The sequence below is a fragment of the Chiloscyllium punctatum genome, chromosome 33, assembly GCF_047496795.1.
Source record: "Chiloscyllium punctatum isolate Juve2018m chromosome 33, sChiPun1.3, whole genome shotgun sequence".
Taxonomy (NCBI): Eukaryota; Metazoa; Chordata; class Chondrichthyes; order Orectolobiformes; family Hemiscylliidae; genus Chiloscyllium; species Chiloscyllium punctatum.
Window position 1 is genome coordinate 30,396,547 of NC_092771.1, and position 14,964 is coordinate 30,411,510.

The window sequence follows — 14,964 nt, forward strand, 5'->3', positions numbered from 1 at the left end:
GAACTTCTCCAAAATAATTGTCTCATTGAGCATCATATGTCGGATCCATTTTCAATGCCCTTATCAACCTATCAAAATTATTTTGTTTGATCCTTTCAAACTCAATGTAAATTTGACTAGATTCCCTCCTTAGATTCTTAAAATGTTGTTTGTAGGCTTCTGGCACTCACTCATGCATTTTCTTTAGATTAGATTAGATTACTTACAGTGTGGAAACAGGCCCTTCGGCCCAACAAGTCCACACCGCCCCGCCGAAGCGCAACCCACCCATACCCCTACATCTACCCCTTACCTAACACTACGGGCAATTTAGCATGGCCAATTCACCTGACCTGCACATCTTTGAACTGTGGGAGGAAACCGGAGCACCCGGAGGAAACCCATGCAGACACGGGGAGAATGTGCAAACTCCACACAGTCAGTCGCCTGAGGCGGGAAATGAACCCGGGTCTCTGGCGCTGTGAGGCCCATTTAAGATGGCATTTTTCACCACATCATACACCCTGGATATCTCCTCTGATATTGAGGCAAATAGCTCAACCTACCAATTCTTTATGAATCAACAATACCTACATGGTCACTGGCCATTCCATTTCATTTCAGAAAGTGGCTAAATTAATGTAAAGGTTTCTACATTGTTCTTGTCAAGCTTAGGCAACATTTGAACATATATAAATAGAACACCACCAGGCCTTTAGCTACGAAGGGATTGCTGTCATTAGTACTCCTACTTTTCACCTCTACCTCTGCCATTTTAAGTCGACTTTGTGTTTTCAGTTCCAACCTCCAATGTTCAAAAACCCTCTCTTTCTCCACTTCTTCTGCTCTCAATTATAGTCCAAACTGTTTCATTTCCTTTACGTGTGCAAGCTCTTTTGATTTACAATTTAAATTTTAAACCATTTTCAAAGGTTCCGCTGGCATTTCTGGCAATCGTAAATGTTGAGCTATTGCTGCAATTTCCTCCCCTTTTTCGCACAGACAAAGGCAACCTCAACTCCAACTTGTCTGCCAATTCCAAAAGCTTTTCCTTGCTTGCTTTCTGTAAAACTCCTGAAGTGACTTCTTCCACCGCAGGAAACTCTTAGTGACTGACAGAGCCATTATTACACAAGGTGCACTCTATTTACCAACCAAGTAAACACCCAAGAACAAAGAGCAAAGACAATTACAGCACAGGAACAGGCCCTTTGGCCTCCAAGCCTGCCAGATCCTCTACCTCAACCTATTGCCTATTTTCTAAGGATCTGTATCCTTTTGCTCCCTGCCCATCCATGTATCTGTCAGGGTACATCTTAAATGTGCTATTGTGCCCACCTCTACCACATCCACAGGCAATATGTTCCAGGCACCCATCACCCTCTGCCTAAAGAACTTTCCATGCATATCTCCCTTAAACTTTTCCCCTCTCATATGACCCCTAGTAATTGAGCCCGCACTCTGGGAAAATGCTTCTTGCTATCCACCCTGTCTATACCTGTCATGATTTTGTAGACTTCAATCAGGTCCCCCCTCAACCTTCATCTTTATAATGAAAATAATCCTAATCTACTCAATCTCTAGGGTGTAAGATCTATGTGTTTGTTTATGGTGTTGTGATTGGAGTGCCAGGCCTCTAGGAATTCTCTGGCATGCCTTTGCTTAGCCTATCCCAGGATAGATGTGTTGTCCCAGTCGAAATGGTGGGTTTTTTTTGGACAAAACCAACGTCATCTACAAAATTCCATGCAAGGACTGCCACAAACACTACGTAGGACAAACAGGAAGAAAATTAGCCACCAGGGTACATGAACACCAGCTAGCCACAAAAAGACACAACCCTCTTTCCCTCGTAGCCCTACACACAAATTTTTAAAAACCACCATTTCGACTGGGACAACACATCTATCCTGGAACAGGCTAAGCAAAGACATGCCAGAGAATTCCTAGAGGCCTGGCACTCCAACCACAACACCATAAACAAACACATAGATCTAGATACCATCTATCAACCCCTCAGAAAATGAACAGGAAATGACATCACCACAAACCCCAGAACCCCATTCAGGACAAACATATAAATAGAAAGCAGGAGACAACAGGTTTGTTTCACTTGGAGGTCGCCACTGATGATGTTACCTAGCCAGGTAATGAAACGTCTGGATATCAAACCTACAGCTCAGCGAGCAAACCTACACCCTAAACCTCAACCTGAGCTACAAACCTTCACAAACCTTGCTACTCAACTCTCTTCATAACAAGCACACTCTATACCAAGCAACATCCTGGTGAACTTCCTCTGCACCCTCTCCAAAGCATCCACATCCTTTTGGTAATGTGGCAACCAGACTGTATGCAGTATTCCAAATATGGTTGAACCAAAGTCTTATACAACTGTAACATGACCTGCCAACTCTTGTACTCAATACCCTGTCTAATGAATGAAAGCATGCCATATGCCTCCTTGACCACTCAATCAACCTGGGGAAAGTGAGGACTGCAGTTGCTGGAGATCAGAGTCGAGAGTGTGATGCTGGCTAAGCATAGCAGGTCAGGTAGGATCCAAGGAGCAGGAGAATCGACGTTTAGGCATAAGCCCTTAATCAGGAGGGCTTGCTGATGAAGGGCTTATGTCCAAAATGCCGGTTCTCCTGCTCCTCAGATGCTGCCTGACCTGCTGTGCTTTTCCAGCACCACACTCTCCACTCAATTGACCTACGTTGCCACCTTCCAGGAACAATAGATCTGATCACCCAGATGTCTCTGTATATCAATTTTCCCCAGAGCTTTTCCATTTACTGTATAGTTTGCTCTTGAATTGGTTCTTCCAAAATGCGTCACCTCACATTTGCCCGGATTAAACTCCATCCACCAACTCTCCAATCTCTCTATATTCTGCTGCATTCTTTGATTACCATCACTATCTGCTTCACTACCCGATAAGAGAAAACCAATACTCTCCACTCATTTTGTTGAGTGCAATAATCCTAAACCCAACCTGGAATTAGAAATTTTGATCCCGGACGAGCCTCCAGTTTGCTGTAGACCAGAACAAAGCCCATCAAAATAGATTAAGAAAATAGTCTAGACCCCAACTTTTTTCTTATTTTTAAAGGCAAGTGTAAGGCATTGTGTTCCAGATGCGATTCAATTGGTCAAATTATCAGGCTTGAAACAGAACAATTTATTCTTACAGCATTGTTAAAATACAAATAAAAGAAATAAGAATTGGAATAACATAACTGTCTGGGAAAACGTAACAGAATATTTGATTATTTAACTACTAAATAGCAATGGTTCCAAAATAGCAAATTCAGTAAAATAGATTTTCCGATATGTCATTCTTGCATCTGGGAGGAAAGAACATCAAGACAAAACTCAAAGAGAGAGAGAAAATTCACACATTTTGTTGTAGAAGGGAGAGATACATAGCAGCTTTCAAAGCCCAACAACTACTAAAAGTTAAGCTAAAATCCTGGTTCTCTGGGAGTTTGACCCCAGCCCTTCATAGAACATAGAACATAGAAAAATACAGCGCAGTACAGGCCCTTCGGCCCTCGATGTTGCGCCAACCGAAGCCTACCTAACCTACACTAGCCCAATAACCTCCATATGCTTGTCCAATGCCCGCTTAAATGACCATGCTGCTTCTATCGTTCCAACTTTGGAAAAAAGACCCCAAGGCCGCACATCTGTTTATTTTGTTGGCTGCGAGCAGACCACTTGGTACCTCTCTCTCAACCTCTCTTCATAAAAAAAGGACAAAACATATCTCTTAAAGCCGTAGTATCATCATATTGCCATTACAAATGGAAAGCTGTCAGTTCTGCTTCATAGCATCTTTCTTTTTGACTGTCACCAGGAGAGGAAATTGAATTATTTCAAGTGTGGAAATGGTCAGAGGTAGCTTCAAAAACTGGTCACCCACTCATGACTCTGACCCACCATTCACCTCTCCCTATTACCTCCATCTCACGAGAAGCAGTGAGAAAACCTTCTCACTGTTTAATTCTTTGAAGACTCATCCATGACCAACAATCTTTAGGATCCAGGAACTGCCATCCTCTGATTGGCCAACTGCTTCTAAAGAGGTAGAATTCCACTTTCAAGGTCAAAGAACATTAATCAGCTTCATATCAGATAGAAGTAGAAGAAGACCATTGAGCCCCTCAAACCTGCTCCACCATTTCAGAAGATCATGGCTGATCTCCTACCGCAGGTCTACGTTTCTACATGATCCCTTAATATCCTTTAATTACCTCGATAATCTAAAATCTATTGCTTTCAGTCTTTAATACGTTCAATGTTGATGTATCCACTGCTGAGTGAGGTAGAAAATTGGAAAGATTCACAACTTTGAGTGAAGAAATTCATACTCATTGTAGTCCAAGATGACCAATGGTCCCCAATCCTAGGACAATGACCTAGGGTACAGTAAAACACCCCTTGTGAATTTTGTGTGCCTCAATCTGATCACCTCTTTGGGCTGGGCTTGTATTCCAATCAGTTTGTCTTCATGAGACAATACCCTCATCCCATAAGACCATAGAAATAGCAGCAGAAGTTAGGCCATTTGGCCTATTCGATCATGGCCGATACATTTTTCAACCCCTTTTTCCCGCTTTGTCACCGTAATCTTTGATCCCCTTGGCAATCAAGAACTTATCTACCTCTGTTTTAAATATACTCTGTTTTAAATAAATGACTTGCCTCCACAGCCTTCTGTGGCATTGAATTCCAAACATCCACCATTCTCTGACTAAAGAGGATTCTCCTTATCTCCATTCTAAAGGGTCTTCCCTTTACTGTAAGGTTGTCCCCTCGTGTGCTTATCTTTCCTACCAGATGGAAACATCCTCCCAATGTCCACTCTGTCCAGGCCGTTTAGTATTCTATAAGTTTCAATCGGAACCCCCTTGATCCTTCTAAACTCCATCAAGTATAATGTTAGAGTCCTCAAATGTTCCTCGTGTTAAGCCTTTCATTCTCTGAATCTTTTCTGGACATTCTCAAGGGCCAATATATTCTTCCTGAGATATGATTTACAAAATTGCTCACAATACTCTAAACGTGGTTTGACCAGAGCCTTATAAAACCTCAGAAGTACATTCCTGCTTTTATATCCTTAGTCTCTTGAGATGAATGACAACATTGTATTTGCTTTCCTAACTACTGATTCAACCTGCAAGATTACTTTCAGAGAAACCTAGACTAGGACTCCCAAGTCCCTTTGCACTTCAGACTTCTGAATTTTCTCCCCATTTAGAAAACAGTCCATGCCTCTATTTGTCCTACCAAAGTGCATGACCTCACACTTTCCCACATTGTATTTCATCTGCCACTTCTTTGCCCACTCACCTAACCTGTCTAAATCTTTCATCAGCCTTCCCGCCTCCTTAATACTTTCTGCCCCTCCATCTATCTTTGTATCATCTGCAAACTTAGGCAGAATATCCTCGGTTCTTTCATCCAGATCATTATTGTATAAAGTGAAAAGTTGTGGCCCCAACACTGACCGTTATGAAACATCACTAGTCACATCTTGAGAAAGACCCTTTTATTCCCATTCTGCCTTCTGTGAGACAGCCAATCTTCTATCCATGCTAGTACCTTGCCTCTAACACCATTGGTCCTTATCTATCTCAGCAATCTCCTGTGCTGCACCTTATCAGATGCCTTCTGGAAGTCCAGATAGATAACATCCACTGGCTCTCCTTGGTCTAACCTGCTTGTAACCTCCTTAAAGAATTCTAGTAGATTTGTCAGGCATGACCCCACCCCTTGATGAAACCATGCTGACTTTGCCCTATTTTACCATGCACTTCCAAGTATTTAGAAATCTCATCCTTCACAATGGACTCCAAAATATCACCGATGACTGACGTAAGGCTAATCGACCAATAATTATCCATCTTTTGCGTTACTCCCTTCTTAAATAGGGGGTTGCATTAATGGTTTTCCATTCCCTGGGACCCTCCCTCACTCCAAAAAATAACTGAAAGATCACTACTAAAGCGTCCATTATCTCTTCAGCTATCTCTTTCAGAACTGTAGCCCATCTGGTCCAGCTGATTTATTCATTTTCAGACCTTTCAGTTTTTCTAGCACCTTCTCCTTGGTGATGGCTACCATACTCATCTCTGCCCCCTGACTCTCATGAATTTTTGGAATATTTCTCATGTCTTCTACCATAAAGACTGATGCAAAGTACGTATTCACTTCCTCAGCCATTTCTTTGTTAGCTATTTTACTTCTCCAGCATTGTTTTCCAGTGGCATAATGTCCACTTTTGCCTCTTTTTTGCCCTTTCTATATCTAAAGGAACTCTTGCAGTCTTTCCTAATATTACCAGCTAGCTTATCCTGAAATTTAATCTTCTCCCTCCTTATTTCTTTCTTTGTTGTCCTCTGCTGATCTTCGTAATCTTCCCAATCCCCTGGCTTCCCACTGCCCTTCATCAGATTTTATGTCTTCTCTTTTGCTATCCCTGACTTCTCTGGCCAGCCATGGTTGCCTCACCTTCCCCTTTAGTATGCTTCCATTTCCTGAGGATGAGGTTTTTCTGTGTCTTCCGGATTACTCCCAGAAATGTCTGCCATTGTTCCACTGTCTTTCCCGCAAGGCTCCTCTCCCAGTCAATTCTGGTCCCCTTTTTCCCTCATGCCTCTGTAGTTGTCTTTTTTCAACTGTAATACCATTACATCTGATTCCACCCTCATAGAATCCCTACAGTGTGGAAACAGGCCCTTCGGCCGAACAAATCCACATCAACCCTCTGAAGAATAAGCCACCCAGACCCATTTCCCTACCCTTTACATTTACCCCTGACTAGTGCACCTCACCTACAACATCCCTGAATACGATGGGCAATTTAGCACGGCCAATTTACCTAACTTGCACATCTTTGGATTGTGGGAGGAAACCGGAGCACCCGAAGGAAACCCGCGCAGACATGGGGAGAATGTGAAAACTCCACACAGACAGTTGACAGAGGCTGGCTTGTCCTTCACAAATTACAGAGTAAATTCTACCATATTATAGTCACTACCTCCTAAGGGTCAATTCACCTTAAGCTCCCTTGTCAAGTCTGCCTCATTGCACAGCACTAAATCCAGTATTGCCTGTTCCCTAGTGGGCTCCACCACGAGCTGCTCCAAAAAGCCATCTCGTAGACATTCCACCAATTCCTTTTCTTGCAATCCACTACCAACCTGGTATTCCCAGTCCACCTGCATATTGAAAACCCCACGATCACTGTAATTTTACCATTCTTATATGCCTTTTCTGGAGTATCTTATGCCCCAAATCCTGACGATTGTTTGGAGACCTGCACATAACTCCCATTATGGTTTTTTACCTTTGCAGTTCCTCAACGCTACCCACACAGATTCTATATATCTGACTGTACTTTTCTATTGCTATTGGTTTAGTTTAATTTTTTATTAACAAGGCAACCCCACCCCTCTGCACACCTGCCTGTCTTTTCAGTAGGCTGTATATCCTTGGATATTTAGCTCCCAGTCCTGATCCCTTTGTAGCCATATTTCCCACCATATTGTATCTGCCAATTTCAATCTGCACCACAAACTCACTTACCTTACTCCATATACTGCATGCATAGACACAAAACCTTCAGTCCTGTACTAACCGTGCCTCTTCTCATTGTTATTCGTTTATCCAGTGTGTTTGAAGTTTGAATCCTAACCCTTTCCAAACACTTTGTCCTGTTTTGTGTACTAGAGTCTTTAATAACCTCTCCTGAGTTCTCCTTTCTTTTCAATTTTTTTTCATGCAGTTGAATCTACCCCCATCTACCTGCTGCTTATACTTCTTGGAGTTTTACCCTTCTCTTTGCTTCCTGTCTTCCTAGTTTAATGTCCTGTTGACCATCCTATTTACTCTTTTCACTAGAACACTAATCCCAACTTGGTTAAGGTGGAAACTGTCCCACGATCCCTCCTCTTCCAATATCGATGCCAGTGCTCCATGCTCTTTCCCACACCAATCTCTTAACCATATATTTACTTCTCTTATCCCAGGAATCAGTTCATGAAGAACAAGTGAACCTTCATTGCACTCACTCCAGGGCAAGTCTTCCTTTCATTATGTAGGGAATCCAGAAAGGTGTGATTAATATCTCAAAGAAGAAAGTGAAAGTGAATGTATGGGTTTGTTCTGAGAGGATGTCCCCATCTGCCAGTATATCTTCCTGTTCTACCTCTTTTTGACTTTGTTGCTTCTGTCAATGAGCACAGTGCTAAAGTAGATTAGATTACTTACAGTGTGGAAACAGGCCCTTCGGCCCAACAAGTCCATACCGTCCCGCCGAAGCGCAACCCACCCATACCCCTACATCTACCCCTTACCTACACTACAGGCAATTTAGGATGGCCAATTCACCTGACTGGCACATCTTTGGACTGTGGGAGGAAACCGGAGCACCCGGAGGAAACCCACACAGACACGGGGAGAACATGCAAACTCCACACAGTCAGTCGCCTGAGGCGGGAATTGAACCCGGGTCTCTGGCGCTGTGAGGCAGCAGTGCTAACCACTGTGCCACCGTGCCGCCCACAAAAAATTTGTCACATCAGTGTAGACTTTCTGGAGTGCAGCCCTGTTATGTGTATAACTGAAAGGAAAAACGTTTTCACCCAGATGGTAATGGGAATCTGGAACTCATTGCTTGTCAGAGTGGTAGAGACGAAAACCCTCATCACATTTAAGATATATTTAGATGTTCACTAGTGACGTCAAAGCATACAAGGTTATGGGCTCCGTGCTGGAGCAGTTAGAACAGTTAGTTACCGTCATAGACATTTACAGCATGGAAACAAAGTCCTTAGTCTAACACTTCTGTGATGATGAAAACAACTCCTTATGACGGTAACTAAGTAGTACTGAGAGTAACTCATTCCAAACAACTAGCCTCAACCGTCCATACAGGCCATTCAAAAGGAATTTTCGTTTGGCTCTCCTCTCAAATGGAATTAGGTGGCTGGCCTCTCCCAGGTTACTGACTGACCAAGAGATAGTCACCGTCTAGGACAGGCTTCAATGTTATCCTTGTTCTCAAAATAAATTTAGCACTATAAGTCATAACAGTTAATTCTTCAAGAAAGAAATGGACCAGTTCTTAACTAGGACAAAGATCACTATCGAATAGAGGGAAAGTGGATTACTGTCTAAAGTGATCTCCTGGATTATGGGAATCGTAGGGCAATACTCCAGGATATTTTGCCCCTGCCAATGTTTATCTGCCCTTGAAGGGAGGAGTGGGGAGAGCTGACCATAGCTAGTCATAATGCGACAACCATTTTTAATGTGGAGTGGGCTTGGTGGATAATTTGGTCTTTTCCTATGCATCATTTCTGTATGTCTACACAATGTACTGCTTCTGTCTCCAAAAGATTTCAACACAGATAATTTAATCTGCAAGTCAGACCTGGAGAAGACTCTCAATAAGTTGACTCGAGAGGAGCTCGCCCCTGAAGAGGTGACCCTGGTCTGTGAGAAAGTGATTGAAGAAGCTGATTTGGATGGTGATGGGAAACTTAACTACCCGGATTTTGAGAATATGATTGGCAGAGCACCCGATTTCCTCAGGTAGGTCACGATAAGGAAAGCAACCTTCTGACACTTCAGTCAGTACTTCAAATCAGAGAAAGACCAGGAGTGAGAATAGTGAGTGGTGATTACATAGCAGACTGTTCTGAAGGCTGCAATACTTTGCATGCTTTCTATTTTCAAAAACAGGTTAAATATTGAAACAGATTACATGGCTCAGTCTGAGCACTTCCATGTCATGTAAATGTGCTTTTGTTGAATTCACTGTGTTGTAGGTTTCCCTAAACAATATAGACAGTTTAAGAAGGTGACTCAGCCTTCTCAAAGGCTATTAGGGTAGCTCATGACTACTGGCCCAAACAGTTTTTAAAAAGTACAAAACTAGTTGACGGGAGGTAGCGCAGTAATGATGATACTGGACTATAAATCGCAATGTTTGGACTAACAGTCCAGAGACTAGGTTCAAATCCCACCATGGAAGCGGTGGGAATTAAAATTTAACTTATTAATAAACGTGTAATAAAAAAACTAGTCTCAATAATAATAGTAGTGAAATTATTGGATTGTTAGAAGGACCCACCTGGTTCCCTAATAGATCCTTTAGATAAGGAAATCTGCTGTCCTTACCTACACATGAGTTCAGTCCCACAGCAATGTGACTTACTGTTAATTGCCCTCCACAGTGGCCTCATCAGTTGCTCAAGGGCAATTAGGTGGACTTACAAATTTCAAGAACAAATAAATAAATGTGGTAGAATGTAGGTGGGAGGGGTGGGATTAATACTAAGCAGCCAAACAGGATGTCAGGTTTTGTGATGGGCAGGTTGCAGGTTCAGGATATGGGGTGAGGAGCCAATGTGGGGATAGATAGATAGATAGATAGATAGAAAAATACAGCGCAGTACAGGCCCTTCGGCCCTCGATGTTGCACCAACTGAAGCCTACCTAACCTACACTAGCCCAATAACCTCCATATGCTTGACCAATGCCCGCTTGAATGACCATAAAGAGGGAGAGTCCACCACTGCTACTGGCAGGGCATTCCATGAACTCACAACCCGCTGAGTAAAAAATCTACACCTAACATCTGTCCTATATCTACCACCCCTTAATTTAAAGCTGTGTCCCCTAGTAACAGCTGACTTCATTAGCGGAAAATCTATCTGTCAACCCTATCTAAACCCCTAATCATCTTGTACACCTCTATCAAATCTCCCCTAAACCTTCTTTTCTCCAATGAAAAAGCCCCAAGTGCCTCAGCTTTTCTTCCTACTACACCAGGCAACATCCTGGTAAACCTCCTCTGCACTCGTTCCAGTGCCTCCACATCCTTCCTATAGTATGGCGACCAAAACTGCACACAATACTCCAGATGAGGCCGCATCAGAGTCTTATACAACTGCAACATGACCTCAGGACTCCAGAACTGAATTCCTCTACCAATAAAGCCCAGTACACCATATGCCTTCTTCACAGCACTATTTACCTGGGTGGCAACTTTCAAAGATCTGTGTACATGGACACCAAGATCCCTCTGCTCATCCACACTACCAAGTATTCCGACCATTAGCCCAGTACCCCATCTTCTTGTTACTCTTACCAAAGTGAATCACTTCACACTTACCTACATTGAACTCCATTTCCCACCTTTCTGCCCAGCTCTGCAGCTTATCTATATCCCACTGTAACCTGCCACATCCTTCTTCGCTGTCCACAACTCCACCGACTTTCGTGTCATCCGCAAATTTGCTCACCCAGCCTTCAAGCCCCTCCTCCAGGTCATTTATAAAAATGACAAACAGCAATGGTCCCAAAACAGATCCTTGTGGACTACCCTCTGTCTCCTTCCAGCCAGCCAATTCCTAATCCAAACCTCTAATGCACCCTCAATGCCATACCTCCGTAGTTTTTGCATTAGCCTGCCATGGGGTACCTTATCGAACGCCTTGCTAAAATCCATATACACCACATCTACTGCTTTACCCTCGTCCACTTCCTTGGTCACCTTCTCAAAGAATTCAATAAGGTTTGTGAGGTACGACCTGCCCTTCACAAAACCATGCTGACAATCCTTGATCACATTATTCCTATCCAGATGTTCATAAATCCTATCCCTTACAATTCTCTCTAAGACTTTGCCCACAACAGAAGTGAGACTCACTGGCCTATAGTTACTCGGGCTATCCCTGCTCCCCTTCTTGAACAAGGGGACCACATTTGCTATCCTCCAGTTTTCTGGCACTATTCCCGTAGACAATGACGACATAAAAATCAAGGCCAATGGCTCCGCTATCTCCTCCCTAGCTTCCCAGAGGATCCTAGGATAAATGCCATCAGGCCCAGGGGACTTAACTATTTTCATCCTTTCCAGTATTCCCCAGACCTCTTCCCTACGTACCACAAAGCCATCCATTCTAATCACTTGTGACTCAATATTCACATCAGCAACTGTTCCTGAGTGAATACTGACGAAAAGTATTGATTTAGTGTCTCACCAATCTCCTTCGCCTCCACGCACAACTTCCCACTACTATCCTTGACTGGACCGATACCTACCCTAGTCATTCTTTTATTCCTGACATACCTATAGAAAGCCTTTGGGTTTTCCCTAATCCTACCAACTAAGGACTTTTCATGTCCCCTTCTCGCTGCTCTTAGCTCTCTCTTTAGATCCTTCCTGGCTACCTTATAACTCTCAATCGCCCCAACTGAACCTTCACGCCTCATCTTTACGATGGGGGAAGGGGATGGTGTAGGGATGGTGGAAGGGGGGAGCTGGTGCAGGGACGGAGGAGGGGAGGAGCTGGTAAAAGGATAGGGGGTAGGAGCTGGTGCAGGGATGTGGGGAGGAGCTGGTGCAGGGATGGAGGAGGGGAGGAGCTGGTGCAGGGATGGAGGGAGGAGTTGGTGCAGGGATGGGGTGGGGAGGAGCTGGTGCAGGGATGGGGAGGGGAGGAGCTGGTGCAGGGATGGGGAGGGGAGGAGCTGGTGCAGGGATGGGGGGAGGAGCTGGTGCAGGGATGGAGGGAGGAGTTGGTGCAGGGATGGGGGAGTGAAGAGCTGTTGCAAGGATGGGGCGGGGAGGAGCTGGAGCAGGGATGGGGTGAGGAGGAGCTGGTGGAGAGTTAGGGTGGGGAGGAGCTGGTGCAGGGATGGGACGGGGAGGTGCTGTTGCAGGGATGGGGCGGGGAGGAGCTGGTGCAGTGATGGGGAGGGGGAGCTGGTGTAGGGATGGGACGGGGAGGAGCTGGTGCAGGGATGGGGCGGGGAGGAGCTGGTGCAGTGATGGGGAGGGGGAGCTGGTGTAGGGATGGGACGGGGAGGAGCTGGTGCAGGGATGGGGCGGGGAGGAGCTGGTGCAGTGATGGGGAGGGGGAGCTGGTGTAGGGATGGGACGGGGAGGAGCTGGTGCAGGGATGGGTCGAGGAGGAGCTGTTGCAGGGATGGGGTGGGGAGGAGCTGGTGCAGGGATGGGGCTAGGCGAGCTGGTGCAGGAATGGAGATGTAGGACGAGCAGTGTGAGGGTTGGGTAGTGCAATCGGGAATGGGTTTCTGCAGGGATTGTAGATTGGCTGGTTTGGGGATAGAGTGTGATGGGGAGGGGATGGTGCAGGGATTGAGGTGGACATGGTGCAGGGATTGAGGTGGACATGGTGCAGGGATAGAGATCAGTGAGGGGATGTTGCCAGAATGGGAGTCGGAGAGGAGATGGTGCAGGGACTAAGGAGGGGATAGCGCAGGGATGGGGATGGGGCAGTGGATGGTGCCAGGATAGGGATCGTACGGGGATTGAGAGGAGGGGCAGGTGCAGGAGGAGATAGTGCAGGATTGGGGTGGGGACAGAATGGTGCAGGGATGGAGCTGCGGGAAGTGAATGGTGCAGTGATTGGTCTAGGTGCTGGTATGGGGATATGGGGGAGCAGCTGTTGTGAGGAGGGGCTGGTGTGCTGATGAGGGGATAGGGTGAAGGGAAGAGAGAGGGGAGGGATGGGGAGGCAATGGTGCAGTGATGGGGAAAGGGCTGGTGTGGGATGGGGAGGGGCTTGTGCAGAGGTGGGTTTTGGTGGAGGGTCTGCTGCAGGAATAGATTAGATTAGATTCCCTACATTGTGGAAACAGGCTGTTCAGCCCAACAAGTCCACACCGGCCCTTGGAAGAGTAACCCATCCAGACTCTGACTAACACACCTAACACTATGGGCAATTTAGAATGGCCAATTCACCCAACCTGCACATCCTTGGACTGTGGGAGGAACCCGAGCACCTGGAGGAAACCCACGCCGACACGGGGAGAATATACAATCTGTACACACAGTCGCTCAAGGCTGAAATTGACCTGGGTCCCTTTGTGGGATGGAATGGGGAGTGGGTCGAGGGAGTGGAGGTCCCATCCTGTCAGATCCACTAGCAGTCAGAAGCCAGCAGGTCTCATATTTAGTTGTGCCACCACAAAGACCATGGCTGCTGCTGGAAGGACAACCAAGATCATGAGGCCCAGGTGACAGGAAAGGAAAGTGAAGAGTGGGTCTGGTTTTGGGGTTGGACATCAGGAGAGGGGGCCACAGCAAATGCAGTAGTGTATCACTGTGGTCTATGACCATGCCCTATTTCTGCACAAATCAATGCAGATCATGGGACATTCCCTATCCCACCAGGTTGACCATCTAATATTACTGGCTTCAAGGCTGTCACTTCCCCATCCTGCCTGGAGTGAAGATAATTGTAACTGAGTTACTCAGTAATAGGCCCCGAGTTACTCAGTAATAGGCTTCAAGTTATTTAGTAACTGGTCAAGTAAGGATCATGGGAAGGTCATACAGAACTGAGGATAAGGCTGTTCGCTCCCTGTCTGCTGACACCTTGTATTAGGCTCCCATTGAATTTAGGAGAAAGTGACGACTCCAGATGTTGGAAATCAGAGTTGAGAGTGTGGTACCTGAAAAACACAGCAGGTCAGGTACCATCTGAGGAGCAGGAAAATCAATGTTTCGGGCAAGAGCCCTCATTCCTGATGAAGTGCTCTTGCCTGAAACATCAATTCTCCTGCTCCTCAGATGCTGCCAGACCTCCTGTGCTTTTCCAGCACCACACTCTTGACTCCCATTGCATTTACCCCACTCTGATAGAATGGTGACGTTGGCAACTAGGAAGGTGGTAGGCTGTTGCTGGAAGGACTGGGCCAAAGCATGGGAAGATGGATCTCAGCAGGCATGTGAACCTCACATGATAACAGCCCCCCTGCACCTGGATCAATCCCAGTGGCACCAGCTCAAGAGCTTTCAGTGCTCCCTAATTGGTCTCTTTAGGGCCCCAGTTGGTGCTGTGATGGGAAGATCAACCATGGGTCTTCCCACCTAGGACCTGATTCTTGAAGAGGTGAGTAGGGTGCTAGTGTTTGGGTAAACTACTATCTCACTGA

At 45.5% G+C, this 14,964-nt stretch overlaps 1 protein-coding gene across 5 annotated transcripts in view; it reads left to right on the top strand.

The window, feature by feature from the left end:
- The window catches only part of cib2 (calcium and integrin binding family member 2), a 239,377-nt gene that overhangs the window by 218,926 nt on the left and 5,487 nt on the right, over nt 1-14,964 (top strand). For all 5 annotated transcript variants that reach the window (XM_072553297.1, XM_072553294.1, XM_072553293.1 and 2 more), the window contains one exon: nt 9,390-9,585. In XM_072553297.1, coding sequence (XP_072409398.1) covers nt 9,390-9,585 — 196 coding nt within the window. The remainder of the gene's footprint in view (nt 1-9,389; nt 9,586-14,964) is intronic.